Source organism: Corapipo altera, unplaced genomic scaffold (genome assembly GCF_003945725.1).
Source record: "Corapipo altera isolate COAL_440 unplaced genomic scaffold, ASM394572v1 89, whole genome shotgun sequence".
In the NCBI taxonomy this organism is placed as follows: domain Eukaryota; kingdom Metazoa; phylum Chordata; class Aves; order Passeriformes; family Pipridae; genus Corapipo; species Corapipo altera.
Window position 1 is genome coordinate 1795407 of NW_020884968.1, and position 23148 is coordinate 1818554.

Here is a 23148-nt window from a genome sequence, read left to right on the forward strand (position 1 = left end):
AATCACTCAGTCTGCTTTTTGGGGTACCTCATTCTAGGCTGAATCTCTCTGGTTACTGCACCAAGATCTGCTCCATTGTTGTTTTTTATCTTTCCTCACATACTTCCTTGACTCAATTCTTTTGTGCATTTACATTAACGGCAAAGGCAATCCAACTTAGACCACAGGATTACTGCAACTTCCCCAAACCCACCTTTTTTCTTATATCCCCAGTGTTGTGGTAACGTTTCTTTACCTTTTCAAGGGGAGTTCATTTTGCACCAAAAGCAGTTTCTTTATATTAAAGCTTATAAGGAGGTAATGTAACTAGATGGATTGTTTGTGTACTAGTCCCAAATTCAGTGCTGCTTCATGATTTCACCTCTAAAATGTGAAATCTACTCTGTTTTCTGTGAGCATTTTCATTTGACTCTATGGCCAAACACTGTGAAATAGAGGTCCTGGTACCCCTAAATCGACTATGTCATCTTCTTCACATAAAGCTTTCTATTGTTCAGTTTTGATGCTGAAGTTCACTCCTGGTTTCCTTTCTTAACTTCTGAGGATATTCCACTTTTTACCCCATCTACTTCACGATTGGGTTGGGAGAAAATACATTTTAAGAGGGATGCATGTATTGGATATTTTCTGTTTTCCTTAGGAAAATAGAAACTATGTGTTGACTAACCATTTATGCAGAGGAAAATTATTATATACAGACATACAGAAATATTCCTGAATGTTTACATAAGAAATCTAAGAGTATAGTAAAGCATGATTCATAATATCAAGCTGGAATTGTACAGTCAGTGTCCAAGCTACTTATTACAAACTAGGGGACTATGACTCATCTTCAAATCTGAGTTACATTTCAAAAGACAATTTGAGTTCCTGCTAGGTGTTATTAAATTGCCAAAAATGGCAATAGATATCAAATCTGGTTTGCCTTGTAGTACTATGGGGTATTAGAGGCAGTGACCACATTTTTTCTTATCCTGCATTATGTCTCAGTTTGTGGGCACACACTAATACATACCTAACCTGAAGTAAGTCCCATGGTGCTTCCTTGCTACTGAATTAAGTCTTCTTGGCAGAATCGAGATGGAAAATGATTGCTTCTTCTCCAGGCAACTAATGCAGCCATGTAACAAATTTTCCTATTCACATAGTTTCATGAGATACACTGAATAAGTAATGTTAATATTGCTGTGTTTACTCCCAGAGACTATTTTTGCTCTCGGTAAATTGAATCACATTTATTCTGTGAATGCAAAATGAACAGTTGTACTAAATACTATAGTTTCTCTAGCCTACAGAGGAAAGGTGAATATAATCTATTTCCTTCCCTGTTTATTAAGCCGTGTGTATACTCAGGTGATTTGCAGAGATGTAAGACTTCCAGCTAAGTGTTTGGCAAACAAGCTGCTTGCAAAAGTGGGGAATTTGGATGCCACTGGGTACTCCAGAAAATTTTAGTGTCTGTGCCTGAGGGAATATTAACAAATTACACTCTTATTTCCTAATTTTGAGAAACTGTTTTCAGTAGTGATGAGAACATGTAGTGTAGAACATGGATGATCCATTACCAGAGACAGTTTCTTTAGATTAATTACACTTTAAGGAGGTTTAAAACATGATGAACATAAAAAATGCAGATATCCTTCTTTCAATTTTATCAATGAACTCTGCAGTACAATTTTAACTTCCTCAAAGTCTGCAGGTAGGATGCAGACACCTCTCACCTTTCCTCAGCCTTTGTGTTTTTCCTACAAATTAGCAGACAGTAAGTGTGGAAAGGGGAAAAAGATGTAGATTTCTGGGAATTATTTCAGTTCAGTTTTCTGCATTAGGTTTCTGCATCTTGGATGGGCAATCATATAAATCAGATTGTCAGGTTCCAGCCAAGACCCAGCTGGCAAAGTGTAAATTTTCCAGTACAACTGAAAACACTCTGAACTTTTTGGTTGGCAACAGTTCACCTCCATTAAGATGACCTGATGATTTAGCTGCTAATTGACTCTGTGCGATTCACTTCCAATGCTCATAATCACTGTGATATCTAAGGTACTTGTAAAACTGATGAATTTGTATGTATGTTTTCTCTGAAGTGCAGAAATATTACAAGTACCATTTTCCAGATGAAACAGAGACAATTATCTGTTAATAATGTTCTACATGTTAATTTTTGTAATGGTGTTACTATATCAAGCTTTTCTACAAATCATGGAGTAACAAGTCATCTTCATTCCTCCAAGTCACATAGACAAGGAAGAAAAATATTGAAGGACAGGCACACTTCATTAAACCTAGTGGTTTGGGTGCAGGGAAAAAGAAGAAGAAGAAGGGAAAGACAGCTTCTAAGGCATTTGTTCACATGTAGCTGTTGTAGCAGTAGACTTAGATGCACTTATTTAGTACATTCAACTAGCAGATAAGTTGGCAGACTCTTCTTTCAGTCATCTTAAGCAAAGACATCCTAGAAGCGAGTGATTGAGCCCTGTTGGTTTTAGTCGCACAGTCATGCTCTCTCTGGGCAGAAGCAGAACAGAAAATAAACAATCTTTGCTTTAGTAGGGTCTGTTTCCACTTAAGTGCTTCCATAACCCTCTCATAGCAAGTTTTCGGTGTATTGGCTTTTCACTAAACACTGAAACAAAATTAAGGCAGCTGATAAGGACCAAGGCCTGCTATGGTTCAGCTTTCTAGGAGCAACTGAAGAAGGTGGCAATTATATAAATCTCTTTATGTCACTTTTAAAACTACTTCCTTGCCTTTTTAATGTCATTCTCAAGTAATCCCCTAGGATTTGGTATTTATATCACAATATAGACTGTAGCTACATACTTTAACCAAACATCTTTTGTTTTCACTGTTTATATGTAAGCTACCATAAAAGCTAGGGGATGTTCTTTCTGTTTTCTCTCTTCATTACAGCCACAGCAAATTAGCATGTATTTCCAAACAAGACTGTCAGTCTGTCGCTTAAAATTTGGCATGCAGTAAAGTGCCTACATGTATTTCTACCCCTAACAGTGGGCAAAATGTAATGGTGTTCTTAGAGTACTGATTTTTGCTAAATGTTGGAATAGAAAGAGAAACACACATGAGCTAAAGGTCATGATATTTCCAGCTCCAACTTTCCAGATGTTAATGTTGGAGAGAAAGAGCTAAACACCTTTGGACATTAAAAGGGACTTAAATACATTCCTCTATCAGTAGTAATTGAAGTTGAATGGAGAAAAATGAGAAGTAAAATTCTTTTCAGCAGACTTTTTTTAATGCAGTGCTTGATTAGTTTTAGAATCAGTCAAATGATAACAGTTCTTACTGAATGGACTCTTTAGCCCATAAATGACATTCTTTATCCACTGCTACTCAAATAATTATCCTTTATATATGCCTGTGCCCACTGCTTTTATATTTTAAAAGTAGACTTAAAAAGATTACTTTGATAGAGCTGAGTAAACTGATCTAAATGGACATAAATGAGTGGATAAACTATCTTTTCTTAAAACAAATATATCTCTCTTCAATATTTCCAGCATTATACAGCACCTGTGAACTCATCCCACTCTTTGATCTTGAACCACTTGGTGATTTCAGTCAGAGGCAAACATCTTAAAGACACTAAGATTCTGAAGTTATGTGAAATGGCATCAGGTAGGGGAAGACATAAGAGATTTCCTGCCAGGAAATAGCTATGCTATGAGCATAACTTATGCTAAACTCAGAAGAAATCTATTTGGGGAAAAGTGTTTAGAAATACCCTCCTCACAGGATACTCTTCAGAACTTGCACTTTCAGAGAAACTAAATTGCCTTGGAGATAGAAATCTGTAGGAAAGCTAGCTTTAGTCTCAGTCTTCACAGATGAACTTGTTTCTAAGAAAAACATTTTTACAGAAGAGGAATACGACCAAATGTAAACTGAACACAAGGTAAACATGGCAATATTCCTCTTTGTTAAATTAGCTGATGCTGAGTGATTAGTACTATTGTTCAGCTCAGCTGCTGACTCTTAGCTGATTTCCTAGTGCTTAATTCCCAGATAATTTCAAAGAGATTTATGCATGAACTGAGAATTAGACATAGACTTAAATATGGTTCTGACACAGGCATTGTATAGGCATATATTTAATACAAATATTATGAATTCAGGCTTCAACAACATCTTTAAGCACTCTGAAGTTGAAGAGATTACTCATGTTCCTACAAATTCTTGCAGTTTTGAGCACCCTGTTTTGATTATGATGTAGTAAGGAATCAGTACGAGTCTTCTCTGAATTTGATGAGTGGCTTCAACCACCGAATTCTGGCAGTGTTGAAAGAGGCCTCAATCAGTTAGTTACTTCTCCTCTGCATCTGGCTTGGCAACCAGTCAAGAAGAACAACAGTGCTCATTTCACATTCATATATTATACACAATTTGCTTTGAATACCTTGTTTATTCTGATATGAAGGCTGTGTTTTTATCTCATTTTAGTACTACATTAGTGGGAAGACGTGAGAATTGAGGGTACTACTCAACTCTTGAGCCACAGATCAATAGACAAAAAGTTTTTAAGTGGCTTTGAAATGCCTGCATTGATAAAGATATATCCATTATTCTTCTTTCTGCTACTGGGGCAGAAATTATAAATATTTTAAGAACCTCAAAATAGATGGAAGCAGGAACTGTTTGCCAGGAGATTAGGCTTTAGTTAGTAGGATTTAAATATGCCTGGCATGTCAAAACAATGTGACAAGTCAATGTTTTCATAATCTTCTGTGTCTACCTCATAATATGTTGTGAAAGGCTGATGGCTGTTGCCAGCTTGCTTTGTTCTTAATAATATTTTTGAAGATAAGAAAGTGAAATGGTTCCATTTCAGGAATTAAGTAATTTCTTTGTGCCAAAATACTGACAAGAACTCTTGGTACAGGAAGATAAATTAGAGTTCTGACTCCTGCATCACAAAAAAGAAGATGTCATGGCTTGAAAGGAGCCTGCTGTTCAAGCTGGTGTTACCTCTTTTAACATTGCAGATGTGAATGTCAAGTGAGTCTTCTATGTGAATTTCTGTAATGGGAAATGGAATAGACTGTTGAACTCAGGGAATTTTAAAGGTCAAGGATAATTTTAGGGAAGGGGAGGTCAGCAAGTGGAACACGTGGTCCCCAGTCAAATTATAACATTAGCTATATAGCACTATTTGCTACCAACATTTAGTGGTATATTTGCCTTGTTGTCTTTGCCACTGATTATTTCAGCTCCCTCAAAACTGCACTTGCAATGCCTTCCCCTCCCTTCATGTAAACAGTATTTGAACCCCTAGTGAACAGCTCTCTATACACCTCCATTCTAATACAAAAAGTCCTCTTTCCTATAGGTCCAAAATGGCAAGACTCCCGCTCAGACCCTTATTCAGTGCAGCAACAGCAGTAGCCTCCTCCTAGTACACCTCAGCTATCCTGATTCCGATACTTCTGTCTGCTTCTAGCTTTATTCCTTCGACCTGGACACCCACGTCCTTATGCCAGTTCTTTCTCTGCTGCAGTAAATACATTTGTTTTCTTACTAGTTCAAGACCCTTTGCTGTTTAGTTGAACTCTTCCTATTGGAACCCATCTTCTATTACCATGCTGTTGTGAGTATTAATCTTCATTCTTTCAGCAAGCCCAACCCTTATGGCCTCTGCGCCAGATGGATACATACAGTCATTTTTCACCCTCCTCTCTTCCAAAGCCTTTCTCATGATGGTTGCTCCTGGTACCTTGCTGACTGACGAAGTAAACAGAAGATGGATGGTGTCCATCTGGGGCTTCAGTTGCTCTTCTGCTCTTTGCCTGTATTACTTCTTGGTTGCCTGAGTATATTCATCTGGGATAGGGAACTCTTTGAACAGAGACTGTTTATTTTGAAACTCCTGTGAACACTGTAACGCTCGATCTGCAATTGATGCTTCCAAACTGTATGGTGAGGCTGTATTAACATGACTCACCTGATGGAAAATACCACTGGCACATGAAGGAAGTGACATAAAGGTCACAAATGAGATAAGAATTAAAATCATTTATTACAGATGACTCACAGGCAAATAGGAAAACCAGCTGTCAGCACTTCAGAAGAGGAGTCACAGCAAACCTTCACCTCCTCACCTTGTAATAATTCTTACATCACCTGTAGTTATAGACCTGCCCTTTTACACCACTTTGCACACCTTGGTCTATCTGTTTCAGCTGAGAGTAGTTCTTCAAACTGGACAAGCTCCTGGACAGATGTGATTGAGACCATGAGCAGGAGTTCATTTGTTTACAAAGAATGCGTGTTTAAAACTGGGCAGTATAGTCCTTTGCTTTTCCAGTTTAAATAGAAATACAACAGACATCAAAGGAGGATGCAATACTGCTGGAAAATCGAATATTAAATAGCTCTTCGGTGAAAAAGTGCTGTAGTTCCTACTATAGCTTAGGAAAAAAATAGCAACAGAAAGCATATAAATATATCCTATATACACAGACAGTACAACACAGCTGTCTTGTAAGTAGGGATTAGTAGCAGGACACTGTTATAGAAACAGCACATATTTTCCCTTGGGAAACTTAAATCCCCAAAAATTTAGTCCATTCAAGGCCACAGAGAAACAATGTGCTGCTTATGCTTATTTCCTTTCCTTGTTGCTGAGTTTGACATTTTACAAACCAGGCTTCTGTACATTTTACATTTTGTTTAAAAACTACAAAGTCCTTGGATCAACATCCTTTTTTTTTGTTTAAAAAACATCTAAATCCATTCCTCTCACCTTTATATTTTTATATTTCACTTGCTTTATTAAACCAGATAACATGAAGTTTTAACATCTTTATCGATGATTTAGATGAGGGGATTGAGTCCATCATCAGCAAATTTGCTGATGACACCAAATTGGGAGGGAGTGTCGACCTGCCGGAAGGCAGGAGGGCTCTGCAGAGGGATCTGGATAGACTGGAGAGATGGGCTGACTCCAATGGAATGAAGTTCAACAAGGCCAAGTGCCGGGTCCTGCACTTTGGCCACAACAACCCCCTGCAGCGCTATAGGCTGGGGACAGAGTGGCTGGAGAGCAGCCAGGCGGAAAGGGACCTGGGGGTGCTGATCGACAGGAGGCTGAACATGAGCCAGCAGTGTGCTCAGGTGGCCAAGAAGGCCAATGGCATCCTGGCCTGCATCAAGAACAGTGTGGCCAGCAGGAGCAGGGAAGTGATCCTTCCCCTGTACTCTGCATTGGTGAGGCCACACCTGGAGTATTGTGTTCAGCTCTGGGCCCCTCAGTTCAGGAAGGATATTGAGGTGCTGGAGCGGGTCCAAAGAAGAGCAACGAGGCTGGTGAAGGGACTGGAGCACAAGTCCTATGAGGAGAGGCTGAGAGAGCTGGGGTTGTTCAGTCTGGAGAAGAGAAGGCTTAGAGGCGACCTCATCACTCTCTTCAACTACCTGAAGGGAGGTTATAGCCAGGTGGGGGTTGGTCTCTTCTCCCAGGCAACCAACAATAGGACAAGGGGACATGGGCTCAAGCTCTGCCAGGGGAGGTTTAGGTTAGATGTTAGGAAGAAATTCTTTACAGAGAGGGTTATCAGGCATTGGAACGGCCTACCCAGAGAGGTGGTGGATTCACCATCCCTGGAGGTTTTTAAAAAGAGATTGGACGTGGCCCTTAGTGCCATGATATAGTAATTGGAGTTGGATCAGGGGTTGGACTTGATGATCTTGGAGGTCTTTTCCAACCCAATCTATACTATGATACTATGATACTACTATGAAGTTATTTTCACTCTTCCCTGCAAGAGTATAATTGATAGAGCAGTTTTAGTAGAAAAACACAAGAGATTCATCTTAAACTAGTTTAATTTAAACAGCTCCATGACAACAGCTGGAAATATAGCTTCTGGGAAATGTGGATGCAAACTCAGACTGGAAGATAAGATTTAGTGACATGAGTGAGTTGCAGCTGCTACATTCTGACACAGATACTACTACATCTAGCAACATCCTTTTCAATTAGAGTCAGATGATCCCTAAGATAAGCAGCCATCCATTTGCTTTATGGCAAGCTGCAACTGGACATTAGATGACAACTGAATTCTTCACAACTCAGCTTGTATTTTCTTATTTGCCATTTTAATAACAATTCCTGTACAGGTCAGATACCCTTTCCCCTCTTCGTACTACCTGTGATTGCCAGCTGTGTAACAAAGTAGGTCATTCGAGATTTCCGCTTCCTCCTCCAGGTAGAGAAGAGCACGGTGGCATTTCCAGCAATTGTGACAATAAAGAGAATCCAAAGAGTCAGCAGCTGCTCTGTCTGCAATGGAGAGAAAGGAAAAGAGCACATCAATAGGTGGGTAGTGACTTGGGTTAAGACAGTCACTTATCCTTGAACAAATAAGATGAGAATGGAAAATGGGAGTGAAATGTGAGTTTTGCCAATTGATTTCAACTGTTTAGTCTAAAAGATATTCTTGGGTTTTTTTCAGAAAACACTTAGATGCATCACTAAGTGATGTTCATTCCAGTTTGATTTGCAGTGGCTGTGTTACTTCTATCTTCACAAAACCACTAGCAGTGCCTGTATTCAGCACTTAACGCTAAAATGAGAAGCTGCCCTCAGCTCTTGTGCTGCTCCAGCAAGCTGTGAAATAACCAGCTGCCTCACTTCATAAGGAATGTTGATAGATGGGCTCCTTTGGAGAAATGGGGGAAATAAATAATTCTCTCTTTCCCAACTCCAGTGACTCTGGGTCATCCACGAGCCCTACAAAATTCGGACATCTACTCCATGATCTAGATGTGCACCAAGACTGAAAAGGAAAAATGACCCACTAAGGAAAAGTATAGCTGTGTAGCCAGTGATACGTGATGACAAAACGTCCCCTAGTGGTGTGTGTACAAAGAAAAGAAAGTGAGAAATAAAGCTATTTGTGCTCTCCAAACATCATGATCCTCTGTCTGCAAGAACAAGGGAGTATGTGTCCACGTTTTCTTGTTTGGTAAGTGCACATACAGTCTTCATATCCTAGCAACTGGAATGAGTTTCAGTTCTGGATTCCTTTCCCCATCCACGGCGTGGGGCGGCCCAGTTCTAGTTCCATTTCCATCTGAAGAACCATTGCGACGCTTTGAGGGATGGGGAAAGGAAACTCCAGGGGTATCCCAGGGCTTTTTCAGGCCCTGAGCCTGGAGGGGAAAGGTGCTCCCCCCTCCCCCCCGGCACATGGCCCCATGGCCGGCAGGGAGACAGGTCACAGGACACCGGGCGTGGAGAGGAGGCAAGAGCACGTTTATTGTTGGGGATGTTACATTTATAGGGTTTAGGAGGATTCACAGAGTAACCAATTAGAAGTCTCAAGGGGTTTACAGGAACACCCAATCACAGGAAGAGGTTAACAAAGGCCAATGGGAAACACCTCAGGACACCTTCCCAGGACATTCCTGTATGGATAACAAAGGGGGTTGTGGGAAGAAGAAGCATGTGTTTACAAAGACACCACCAAAAGCCATTTTAAAACCTGTTTAAACCACAGTTTTCCCATATAATACAGGTTTAATGCTACATTTCAGGTTATGTCAATGCAGTCGTTTGGGATCTTCCAGTTCCTGACACCAAACCCAAAATGTGGGAGTTAGAGGAAATTGGAGGAGATAAGTAAAGGCTGTAGCTGAAGAGGAGTGCCAGCTGCTGGCCATACAGAACTGACCCCAAGGCACTGTCCTGAGCAGGCTGGGGAAAGGAGGCTGCCAGTGAGACCCACACCTACCTGTTTGGGCTGATAATAGAGCAGAACCTGGGGAGAACACTCATTAAAAGTATTCGGAAGCCACTAACTCATGACTTTGTCATGGGCGAGCAGAAAACAGAGCTCCAGCTGCTTGCAAACAAAATATCTCAGCTGTGAACTTGGGGAGGGAAGGTGAAATGAAAGGAATGGAGCAGCGACAAGTAGCTTCTTGCTTCGCAGTGAGTTCTAGTGCCTCCTCAGCTCTTAGCCTCCAGCTGGCCAGAAGCCATGATGTCTCCTCTGCTGGGGAGCCATAGCTTTGCTCCAGGTAGGGAGCCATGCTACACTGTGGATTATATGGTTGTGCGGGGAAGGTGACGAGCAGTTTGAGGTTGCACTCTGTGCCTGAACCCAGAGATTAGATTACCATACAGTGAAGGCTTTGTTGAGATGGTTTCACTCTTCTCAGCATGATCACTTTCACCAGTGTAATCTACCATTTGGGTAATCTCACCTAACTTCAAAATTCCAAAGAGAGAACAATTCTAAATTGTCATAGTGTTGTCTAGATAATAGCAGTGTCTCAGAGATGAGTCACCGTTCATCGCACCTACCATGGGATGGCCTGTCTCCACTGATTATAGTGTGACCTGGATAAGACAACTTGTGTGGGCTGGATGCTTAGCTTTTAGACAAAAAAAAAAAAAAACAAAACAGAAAAAACACCACCTTTTTGGGGTATCTGCAAATCTCTTAAACTTCTTGGAAACAAAGTCCCTTCAAAATGTGTGGCACAGGCATGGTAGAACTATTTTTATGGGGATGCTTTGCTTTGTACAGGAATTGGAAGGAAACGTCTTTTTGAAAGGTAATAAAATCATTAAAGGTAAGATTTCACATCATTTTTGTCCTTGAAAACCGTGACTTCTCCTCGGGGTTTGGTTTGTCTTTTCCATTTTAGAAAAGATATTTCCTACATGAGGGAAACTAAGGGACAGGACTTGTTCCCATTTTCTCTGATATAAAATCAGGAGACTATTTTCTTAAAAGTAATTCTGTATTTCTATATTATACTGATGGATAGGAACAGAACAAGGATCTAACACTCAAATGCTCTTACAATTCTCACAGAAGAAATAGCTATGGAGGAAGAGAGACTGTTTTAGAAGGGTGTTTCCTCACCATAGGGCAGCAGCACATATGGTCAGCTTAAATCTCCTCCTGCCAAGTTAAAAAGCAATGGTTAACAGTTAAGCAATTTTAGGCTGCGGAAACAATTAAGCCAGACTGCAAAGATAAGTTAAAAAATACAAACACTGTATATAGTATAAGTCTGAAAGGCTATAAACAAAGAAATAAAGCCAAAGTGTCTATTTGTTGGAGCTTCCATTCAGACAAAAGAGAAAAAGGTCTCATTCTTCAGGGTAAAGGAGCTATAACAATAGGCAACTTAAATCACTGCAGCCTCTCTCAGTCTGCATTAACTTGCAAAATGAAAACTTCTGTGCTTATTAATGGGATGGCCACCTTGCTAAAGGCCTTCATGGAGGCTAGGATTAGAATTCAAAATTACCTTCATGAGTTGGAAACATGCACTGGGAAAAAAGCAAGATGCTGTTCAACAAAGTATAGGACTCTACGGTGTAGTGGGTGTAATCACAGTGGGTTGGACCAGTCTTCAAAACATCCTCCCTCACACACAGCACATGTGTAAAGTGGCCCAGAAATGGAACATGACTTAGTAACATCATCCCACCATGAGAGCAACAGCCACTGTCATGGGATGTACACTAGTCTTGTGTGCCTCTGCTCTAATCCTTCCACCGTACTATGCTCACTCCTAGGCACAGTGCTTCAAGAGAGACACAGAGAAATGAGTTGACAGCAGTTTAGAGGGTATAGCCAGGGAAAAAGACTGAATGAATCAAGCTGCTAAATCCAGCAAAAATCAGACTGCAGCAAAAGATGAACATACCCTTGAAGACACAAAAAGACAGATATAAAAAAGGAAAGGACTAGGAAAGGACTAATCTCTTCTTTAAATTCACTGCATACTGGATAAAAAACAGTGAATCAAAACTATAGCACAGAATTCAGGATGAAAATTTTAAAAAATTGACTTAAAATATATCATTTATATAGAGATTGAGTCAGTGAAACCTCCATCTGTGAAAGTCTTAAAAATAGTTATTAGATTAGAGAGATAGCTGATGGATCCTTGAATTTCACTCTAGATTAATTTTCTCTAATTTTGTTTTATTCATCACCTTCAGGTTGCTTAGACATAGAAGTGTTTCATTTCATGTCTTGTTCATTCATCAAACAAAAATCCTCACTTAGTAACAATCCTCAGCAAGGTAATTTACAAAAAAGCATTCTTTAAAAACATGTACAGGCATCAGAAGCATTCTGATAAAAAGAAAGATACTAATATCTCCCAAATCACTGTGTAGAAGCTTTTGACAAGACCTTCTTTTGCATGGGTGTTGATAACTACAATATATGAGAATGCTATGAGAGAGATTAGTGTCATACACCAGTTATTTAGGATAGAAAAGCTAGAGATACTGGTGACTCAAAGTCAAGAGAATTTCCTTGGCTTGACTAGAGCCATTATACATGCTGCTGTTCCACAAGACTGCTGTGTTTGGAGCATGGAAGTGCTTGATATCTGGAGTGCATATTGATGTACTGCTAATTTGCTTTAAGATTAAAACCAGCTTTGGTCAATGAAAAAAGCCTCTTCATGGGTGAAATGTAAGCCTGCTGAAGATTGTGTGCATTTTCCTTTGGCTATAGAAGAGGCTTGTCATTCTGTTTCTCTAATAATATTTCTGAATCCATAGGGCGTGATAAGTCTAGCAAGAGGAGTATTCTGCTTTATATTTGAGACAAAGATCACCCCTGTGAGCAGCTTTAATCAAGACCATAGCTAAATCCTTTTGGAGATATTGGGTAACATTTTGGTGCCATGATGCCATCCCTCCTTCCAATTCTCCCTAACCAACTTCCTTGCTTTGTCATCTTTCAGGATTTGTATCCCTTCTGTTGAGGGGCACCAGCTGTGTCTGTGGAAGAGGGTTCCTAATAGCCCATCCCAATGTAGGTGCTGTTGCTCATGTCTTGAGGTGCAGAGCCTTTGCCTGATAGCAGAGGAGCTGCCTAATACAAGAAGATGTTCAACTATTAGTGCACAAAACATGTTTGTACTTGAATGGGGACTCTACATAAAACAGTTTAGTTCTAGCTGCTGAGACTGGTTGGGAAACAGCCTGGGAAAAATAACTTTCTAGGTAAGAAATGAGCAAATAGAAAAAGAGAGGTACTCCATTCCTGGAGTGACTGGCTGGCCTCTTAATATGAGGACAGGCAGCTTATGGTGAATTCATGGCCTTGCTGACATGGTGTCTTCCTACACTATGTCCTTGGTCACTTGGGTGAAGAAGAGGCACTGATTCCTCATATCACAGGTGGCTTAAGTCCCCAGAGAGCTCCTTCCTGCCAGTTGATCAAACTCTGGGAATATGCAATTGATGTTACTGCTTGACTTTGGTATATTTTAAAAGTTATGGTTTTAGCATAGCTTATTGCAGAAATTGAGATTGTAAGAGAGCTGTAATCATGGAGCAAGTCAAAGAATTTTGTAAGAATGTCCTTAACACATAAGAAGAATATATAAAAGTCCCTTGTTAAATTGAGTAAATATCATGCTCATGGTCAGCTTCACCACTGGTAGATTGCATTGCACTTCCTTGAAGGAAGGAAAAAAAAAAAAAAAAAAAAATATTCGCTCACTTTTTAATTGCAGACCATGTAAGAAAATGGAGCAGTCTAGATTCACATTTATTGATCCTGTTGTAGAAGATCTGGATTCTTGAATGTTCAAAACTGAAAATGTTCAGGACAGATTTGCTGTTTTTACACCCCCCATTTAGGATGAAAAATAAAAGCCCTTAAAAAATCCAAACAAAATCCAACAACAAAACCAAAGAAAAAAAAAAAAAAAGCACACACAAAAAAACCCCCAAACCCAAACAAACCAGAAAAAAACCCCAAAGAAATAAGCCAGGAAGATTAGTTTTCCAGAGGCAGACAGGTGCCATACAGCTTGACTGATTTCAGTCAGGAATTTATAGTCAGCTTACCTCTAAGGCAAATTGCACTTTGGACTGCAACACTGAAAGGAATCAAAGAAATACACTAATCAACACAATTTAATTAGGGAGTTTTAAAGTACTGGCACAACATCTGATATAATTCATAAAGTTATTTTAAATAAATAAACAAAGCAAAAATAAATTAAAAACCTCTCTGTCCCATACCTCCAGATTTCTCCCCAGCAGAAACCCTAGAAGAGCCTTCTGGGGTCTAACTGCAGGCTACAGGAGGGTGTGGAGAAGATGGAGCAAGGTTTTTCTCAGACGTGCACAGTGAAGGGGCAAAAGGTCACAAGTAAGAGTTGTAACATGAGACATCTTGATTAGACATTAGGAAAAAAGTATTCATCATGAGGGTGGTCACACACTGGGATGGAGCCCAGAAAGGCTGCAGGCTCTCCACTCCTGGAGATATTCAAAACTTTAATGGGCACTGCCCTGAGAAATCCGGCATACTTTGAATTTGCTTTTGAGTGGTTGGCACAGGTGATCTCTACAAGTCTTTCTCTACCTGAATTATCATGCACACACATAAGTATGCATCTGACCTATTTTCTTAAGGAATATTCTTAAAACTAGAAGGTACTTACACAGACGTAATCAGATGAGTACTTTGCGCAAGTCGTATGTTATTTATTGTATCACAGAAACATGAACAACTCATGGCTTTGTGTGACTCTTTATGTGAATTAAAGTTCACTCTGCAAGTAAAAAGTAGGAGTCTAAAGGCTACTGGCATGGAAATGGTACAAACAGAGAAGTCTTAGGAAAAGAACTTTAAAGGATAAGATAGTATTATTCTTATGCTTATTTGGAGGCCTGAGATGAAGAATTTCTGCCAGGTGTTGACCAGCTTAAACAGTGGGCTCTCAGAAGTGAAGTGTGATGCCACTGAAGGGATCATGACTCTTGTTATTCTTACCACCTACAAAATAAAGGTTCTTTAGTACATAAAAAAGAACGAACTTGATTAAACTGCCAAATGGAGACATCCTTATTTCTTCTTGTTTTGAAACTTTCTACACAAGTCGTGTTGTGAAAAATCCCACAACCTAACAGCAATATGCTTGCAGATAAGCTGTAGGTGCATTATGTATACTTTAGTTGTAGAAAGCAATTCTGACTGTCAATAAGGAAAAAAGTAAGGGGCACTAAATGTCTTGCAAAAAGAGGTTCAGCAAATGGCATACTTGGGCTAGAAGCCAGCTTCATGGAGGAAATACTAATGACCTAAATGTAAAGATTCAGATGATTAATTTATGCCATCCCCTATTGCTCAAGAAAAACTGAAAAAATGGCTGAATCATTTTTGATTCATTTGCTGAGAGGCGTCTCAGTAAGAAAGAAACATGCTCAAACAACTGAGAAGGACACTGAAATCTTATGCCCTCATTGTTACAAGCAGCAGAAGTTGTACTGTCCACCCCTGTGATACAAACCTGTTTCAGAAGGATGTCCTCCAGCTAGCAAGAAAAAACTGAGAAGACGTTTCTACACAGAGTTCACACAAGATGTTCCTGAAAATTTTAGGAAAGCAATTTGATTGACACTTAAAAGCTCTGAGAAAACTCATGTGAAGATAAGAAAGACTGGGAAAAGGGAAAGTTTAAAGCTAAGTTCTATATTTTGTCTTTGAAACTACTTCTACTGCAATTGGATTTCAGAGGAACACATTTGGAAGGCAACAAGGCCTCTAAGAGCTGATTACTTTTTTTAATTAGCGTGGCCTGGAATGGAGCCTGATTCAAAGTGCATAAAAACAAGTTCAGCCCCAGGTTTGACTCTGGGACTCCTGCTTTCCCATTTCAATGTCACCAGTCATGCCTGATAGTTCTCATATCTCCTGCACAGAAGCTGCTTTACTGAAATGCTTTCTGACTGCCTGTGTTATCCTCCCAGCACAAGGTTATGGGACATTCTGGAAATCATGAGATGCATTGCCAAATAAAGCCTTCACAACACATCAGAGGTGCTGGCAACAGTCACTTCCCAAGAGGTCTTTGTGGCTGGGAGAAGGGCACAACTGGAAGGAACCCAAGCTGATTTTTTTCTATTCTGTTGAACTTGAGAAGTTTTGAATGAGCTTGTGTCTATATGGTATTGCACTCACAGTCTGTGAATGGTGATGTGTTATACAGAGGAAAGATCTATAACATTTTCCTCCTTTTAGACTTACGGAAATGGACAAGCTTAGAAAGTCTGTTCACTAAATCAGGACACTTTCTCGTGGAAACGTGTAATTACGTTAAGATAACTTTCTCTTCTTTTGAAATCTAGCAAAGATGTATCTGTTTGTTTTCTGAACCCCCATTTTTAAACAAACTTATTTCTTAGCTGTGACTTTACTGTCACAGATGAGGCAGGGTCCTTTCAGACCACAACATTTAATACATGATAATTGCTGTGATCTTTCCAAACTCAAATAACAGCTGAACAAGCCTCCACCCTGCCCCAGATTTCTGCATAGATGTGGCTGTGACAGTCAGTAACAAATGTTAATAATTCAGTTCTACTAGCAGATAGTTCATATTTACCATTCTGCTGTGTTTTGGTACAAGATGACTAATAAATGGGGACAGTTCTGTCCAGTTATTACATATTGCACTCTAGGAAAATTCCACAGAATTAGATGAACAGATATTCCTGATTTAAATGTCATCAGGAAAGATATATTTTTACTATTTTCTTCATAGGAATTTTCAATATGAAGAGATAATATTAGGTCACTCAATGGTCCATCCATAATTGTATAACTTTGACAGCCATATTTAAAACTGTGAAATGCTTTTTTTCCTAATCACAAAAAAGAGTAAAATTATTAAGTATGCCTAACTTGTGCAAGTAAAACATCTCAAAAAATGTAAAATATATTACTTTCCAGGCATATTTATATAGGAGGGGCAGACAGATGCAAATCATGTGGCTGTGTGGACCATAGAGACAGTAGTATGAGGGTTGCTAGTACAAAACTGCCCAAATTAGTTTGCTCAGCGCAGCTCCCAGTTGGGATGTCATATTGCCAGATCCCTTCTGTGTTGCATTTAAGCTGCTAGATGAAGCCAGCCTGGCCAACAGCACTGCAGCAGCAGTTTCACAAGGAGATCAGCTATTACATTCTCAGCTCAGCATCTCGGGGATAGCAACAGTCATTATAGCATATTACAGAGGCTGTGTTCAGGAGTTCCTGACACCTTATTTGTGTAAACTTCATTCTCCTCCTTTCCCCATACTGAAAGATTGCAAAGTTACCTCTGAATTATTTGATATGTCTATTTTATAAAATGTGTGATTGCATTTGCAGAGATTACTCCAGAAATTTGACAGCACCCATTATTATTTTCCTATTATGTATTCAAGCATGGGATGCTCTGTATATTTGCTTGAAAATCAGAATGAACAATAGCATAAGCAAATGCTTTCCAGGAGATAAAGCAACTCCTGCATTTGGATGAAAGGATAAGGACACCAGATTCTGACTTAAACAGGCTCTGAGGACACCTGGGGCCAAATCCATGGTACCTGATAGTCCTACAAAACCTATCATGTTGGTCTCCTCAGGTCTTTGCTGGAGATGGTAGGCCCTTTGTAAAGAGACTCCATGGATAAGCAGCACATGCTCCTAGATTTGTCCTTACTCAATCTATGCTGTGATGTCCTGTTTAATATCTGAGCTACATGGGCTTAAACATGCAGGTGCAGGAAATGCTACAGTTTAGGGAGAGGACATTTTCAGGCAGAGAATCAAACAGTCTTTCCTGAAACAAACTGGGAATTTACATTATACGTTTAAAATAATCTGTTGTGGTTTTGATATGCACATAGTTCCTCCTGAGAGCTCTAACACTGCAGTGTCATTGCTGTGGTGATGCTGGACTCATGACCAGGGTTCATGGGCCCAGAGGGAGGGGTGTGTCAACATGTGGACCAGTGGCTAGGATTCCCACTTGGCAAAGGAGAGCATTGGGGTTCCTAGCAACTGTGAATGTAAACAACAAAACCTTTGTGTCCTGCTGCTCAGGGGAGGATTCAGCTCTGTGCAGCAGAAAACAAAATAAGAAAATTAACTACCTGATGGAAGTCAGCCCACTCTACTGGGAGGCAGGAGATGATGGTGGAAACACAGTGCCACCAAGAAAGAAATAGCAACTGTGAATTTTCTCCTTTTGAGCACTCTAACCTTTACTCTACTGCATAAAAGTAGGGCATCCCATTTCTCAGCAGACCTCTTAAAAGAGAGATGATCCCTACTCAATCCTCTCCTACCACTGGGGAAGCTTCTGGGGTGGTGAGTACTTGGCAAGAGGAGCTGCTTCCTCCAGCCCTGACAAAGCCTTCCAACTCTGTGGACAACTGGGGCAAACCTATTCTGAGATTTCAGCTTCTCCCCAGACAGGTTTCTGGTTTGTATCTTGTCAGGCTTATAGAGTTAAGTGGAGAAAGGCCATAGGTGTTCAGATGCCCTCTGTTGCTTCTAGACTACTGCATTTGGCAGGGGGCAGTTGACACTCACTTAGGGCCCTTTTACACATAGATTAAACACATGTGGAGGAGATTGTAAAGGGATGTAATGAACACTCCTTTGGCCTGGAAGGTTGAAGCTGTAATTAATACCAATTTGCACATCTGTTCTGAATTAGGTGCTGAAACAAACAACAGAACTCCTTGTGGTTTAAGGCAGTAACCTACCTGGATGCTTCTTGGAAAGGCATCTGGGCTTTCAGGGACCATTTGTCATAACACAGCAGCAAGACCTGAATGTTAGTGGGGATGAGGCAGTGCCCTTGCCATGGAAGCACCAGCTCATCTTTGATGGTGAGTCATGCATGGGTACACATAGTCCTGTCCCAAAAGCTGCAACTCTGCATGCTGAGAACCACCCCAAGGAGCCCACATGGCCCCAAAACAGACTTTGTTAGCAGAGCCTTGGTGAGCAGCTGGCCCTTCTACAGTAATGACCACCAGAAGAATATGTGCATTTCTCCAAGTGAAGGAAATGCTCCATTCTTGAGCCCCCCCCCCCCCCCCTCAAAAAATAAATTAGGACTGAACTGGCAAAACACTCTCTAATCTGAAACAGTGCAAGATTTAGTTGTTAAGCAGAGGAATAGAAAGAAACTCCAATGCTTCTGAAAGGGAAGCATTCACAGGTCAGCCTGTAACAAGACTTTCTGGCACTAAGGCACATCATTTTACTTTTGTCACGTTGCCACCACAGTTTAATACAGACAGTACCTTAGGTGGGTACAGGTTGTCCTTCTGAAGCATGGGAGGAAAAGAAGAAACCAGTGCACGCTCCCATAGTTTGAGCAGCATGTGAGGTATCCTGCAAAGCTGTCATTGGATTAAACTGTTGAAAAGTCATTAACACAGGTACTGGCGGAGTGTCACTCCCTGGTCTCCATATATTTAGTTAGATCATGTTTTCCTCTGACTGCTTTGATAAGATACATTACACCTGCATTTTCTGAGAAGAAATAGCTTGTTTGCCCTGTCTGCACCCTGGCACGCAAGCTCTGAGATCAACCTGTGTGGTGACCGCTCATCCAGCTGCCTTTACAATCAGCTAGAGGCTACAGTGTGTTTGAAAATCCCAATAAAAGGGCAAAACCCTATTTGTAGCTACATTTTGAACATAGAACTCTGTTTTTCAAATTCATACAGCCTATTCCAAACTGAAACTTATATTGCTTTAGCTGCTTAACCAGACCCTTGTGAAGAGGAAGGAGACGCTGTTTGGCTTGCTGGAGGGGACAAGGGCACGGCCACAACATGGGCAGAGCTGGTGGAGGACAGCCAACTGAGTCAACAGGTACCACCCATACCTTCCACACGTGAGCTTTTCCAGAGCACTGAAACTGCTGCCAGGGAGCCCTGTCTTCCCTGCACTCTAGTCATCAGAGCAGGTGTTCTCTCCTTCCTTTCCTGCAGCTGCACCAGCTGTCACTTGTCTCCAGAGTCAAAATATTTCCATGCCTATCAACAGCTCGTAATTGATGTGAAATCAGTGAATCTCCTTGCAAAGTTCATGCTGTATATGCGAGAGCCAGGCATCTGGCAGAGGATTGCAAATCTAATGAGAAGCTCTCATCTAACAGAACCAAGTTTCCTTTAGCAATGGGTGAGCATGCATGACTATCCATGGTTTCCTAATTATTGTAATTTACTCAGTCTCTCCGATTAACAAGCATTTTTCTGCCTGGGGACTTTCTAATCATGAAATTAATTGTCACTTTTACCATTATAAAATACTTCTCCCATGACATTGCTTAGATTTACAGCCCTAACTGTGAAAAGAAGAAAGGAGATAAAGAGAAATTTGTTAAAAATATTTTGCTTGTCACTTCTGATATTTTTTTCAAAAGCATTTTAGGAGTCTAACATGGAGAAGGGGAAAAAAAAAGGAAAAAAAAAAAGAATTTTCTACCCTGAAATACTAAATAGGAAAGTACTATCTTAACAATAAAAAAAAGTATCAGCAGCATGTTAAAAGATGCCCTCATTAATTAAGGATAGAACCAGAGATCATCTCTTTCTTTATGAGGGGTGGAAACCTGCAGTAATTCCACTGATTCCACCAGCATTGTGTCTGAGCTCTACCAATCTCACAGCTATAAAAATTGCTTCTGAATATATCCCCTTTTACCTCACGTGTTGTGAAATGATATAAGTGCCTGCATCTTTCCAGTTGAAATTGATCTCTTTGGTCCTGAGCTCCAGAAGGAACAACAGGGTACTCCTTGTAAGACTTTTTAATAACTTGAACTTAACTTGTACAACATGCCATAACAGTAAAGGGAAACATGGCAATCAGCATGCAATTAAGCAACAGCAACGGGCATAGAAATCTTAAGGAAAGACAAATTTCAGTACATCTTTAATATTTTTCCTACATTCACATATTGCCAGGGTGATGGTTGATTTTGGAGACGAATGCACATACTTCCCATGCTGCTCAGCAGCATTCACTACTGAATGACTCATCTGGTGCATTCTTAACAACAGCCTTTAAGAGACTATGTCCCCTTCTCAAGCTAAAAACAAACAAACCAACTAATTAGAAGCTGTCCCTCATGATAAAAACAAACAAACAAACAAATAAAAAACCACAAAAGCCCAAACCAAACAAAAAACCAAACCCAAACAAACAACTAAAACCAACAAAAAACCCCCTTCTCACTTGTGTGTAATGTTTGTTACAGCTGGAAAATTGAAAAGAAATCCCTTATGTCATGACGATGCCTATAAGAAATTACATAAAAATGTGTTAAAATCATACAAGCTTTTGATTAAAGATGCATGTATAATTACAATACCTCTACAAAAAACCAGTACTGTCCTCTCTTGGGGGGGGGGATACAGTTGGCTAAGACGTGTTCTCCAATTCCTACAAGTACTTTGCTTTTCAGTAAACGCCTCACACATGTTGTCTGTCGGCTGTCTTTACAGGGTAAAAAACCACCAATATCTGGGCAAAAAAAGTTCAGTAATCCTAGTTGCCTCCCCACACAATTGCTGAAAAAGCACCAAAGCTGCAAGCATGTGAGAAAAGTAATGCACGCCTTAAAAGAATACCTTAAAGGAATAGTAAAAGGATCCCCACTCCTCTTCTCTCACCGCTTCAGTGAAAGTCACCGTTTCAGTACAGGTGACAAGGGTAAGATCCAACCAGCTGGTGCCTCCCTGGGAGCTGCTGCTGGCTTCTGTGGAGCTGACCTCCATCACTGGGTTTTGTGTGAGTTGTCTAGGTGCTTGTTGTAGTAAGAGTTAATGCAGCCAGGCTTCTCCCGTAAAAGCGCAGCACAAAACCAGCTTCTCACTGCTCCACTACTGGCTACCAGAGGTGTCAGGCTTCAGTGCAGCTGAGTGATAGAAAAAAACAACAAAGCCAAGCTGGCATCATCCCTTTGAGCTTTCCTTTGGTACAACTCTGACGACAACTATCCACATGTTCTTTCCAGTAGCAGCAGCCAGTACAAAAGCCAGCATACATGGTCCCAGCCATGTGCTTTGTCGACTCTGGATTGCCTTGCACACCAAGTTGTTAGCTCTGGAGTCAGGCACACCTGTAAAAGCATGGACCTGCTCCCTGCATTAAGCCCAGGAGCCTGGGTATTCCACTTAGCAGATTTGCTTACTTACCCTGGCTCAGCTCACTATGATTTTGATTACCTGCAGTATTACAATATATCCATACCCAAGCACCAACACACTCTCCTGTATTAGCAAAACCCTACTAAGTTTGTAAGCTTAAGCTATCACAACTTCCATGTCAATGTCTCCCTGACTTCATAAATAGGCCTCTCACTCACCTTTGCAAAGAGCTTGAGTGTGCTGCACGCCCAGGAAAGGCAGGGTTTTCTTCACCATATGGAGAGCCTGCCTGGAAAAGCATGGCTCCTACAGACTGCTAGTGTCACTTAGAGGCTCAAGGACTCTTCAGAACAAGGTAATCAATTATCTTTCTACTCATGGATTTTCTGGGCTCTGATCTCACCTACCCTCTGTTTATTCAGATGTTTTTACCTGTCTCTAGTGATGTTACCCCAGGTTTACACCAAGATGGTAGATGAGAGTCACTTGTAAATCCAGAACTTGTTCGGCTTTGTGAAGATTCTCTGCCTCAATGACAATGCAATCCTAAGCAGAACGTGATGCATTTCACAGCCATACCCCACCAACATAATTTACTCTTACCTGCTCTTGGTAAAACCCAGTCCTGTGGTTATGTAAGCAAAGATGGCCACAGGAGAGATCAGGAATCTTTAAAATCCTCTCTCTTGCCAGCACAGCACACCCTCTTTTCCAGCTGCTGGAGCAGGGGTCTCCACATAGCATCCATGCTCCTGATCCAGGTGGGACTGTGCTCCATCTACATAAGCAACAAGAGACAGGTCACTAAAAAAGGGCCCTCCAACTCCCAGGGCCAGTAACAGCAGGGCACGGGGGCACGAGCACTGAAATTCCAAGGTCTAAGTTTTGAATCTGAACCCTCCCAAGTTGAGACATGTCTAGACCCGGAGCTTCGGACCAGGCTGTTTTAGGGACTGGAGAAACCTCTGAGTGTCTGAGCAATATTCAGACCTCTCCAGAAGATGTTGGAGTTATTCAGAGGAGGGAATCAGTCTAGACCAATACAGATAATCAGTACCAGTCAGGATGAGAAGGGACCTATGTGCACCACTGCTCAATATTTAACAGCAGTGAATGATTCATAGGTTGGAATGTGATCAGATAAAAAGAAATGTTGTAGAACCACCATGTTTTGCTTAAAACCACTG

General features: G+C 40.7%; 1 protein-coding gene across 2 annotated transcripts in view; it reads right to left on the reverse strand.

The window, feature by feature from the left end:
• The window catches only part of NPSR1 (neuropeptide S receptor 1), a 57554-nt gene extending 35892 nt beyond the window's left edge, over positions 1 to 21662 (reverse strand). For both annotated transcript variants that reach the window (XM_027665019.1, XM_027665018.1), the window contains exons 1-2: positions 21443 to 21662; positions 8167 to 8299 (exon numbers count right to left, since the gene is read on the reverse strand). In XM_027665019.1, coding sequence (XP_027520820.1) covers positions 8167 to 8299; positions 21443 to 21589 — 280 coding nt within the window. In that variant the 5' untranslated portion in view covers positions 21590 to 21662. The remainder of the gene's footprint in view (positions 1 to 8166; positions 8300 to 21442) is intronic.
• Between the last annotated feature and the right edge of the window lie 1486 nt (positions 21663 to 23148).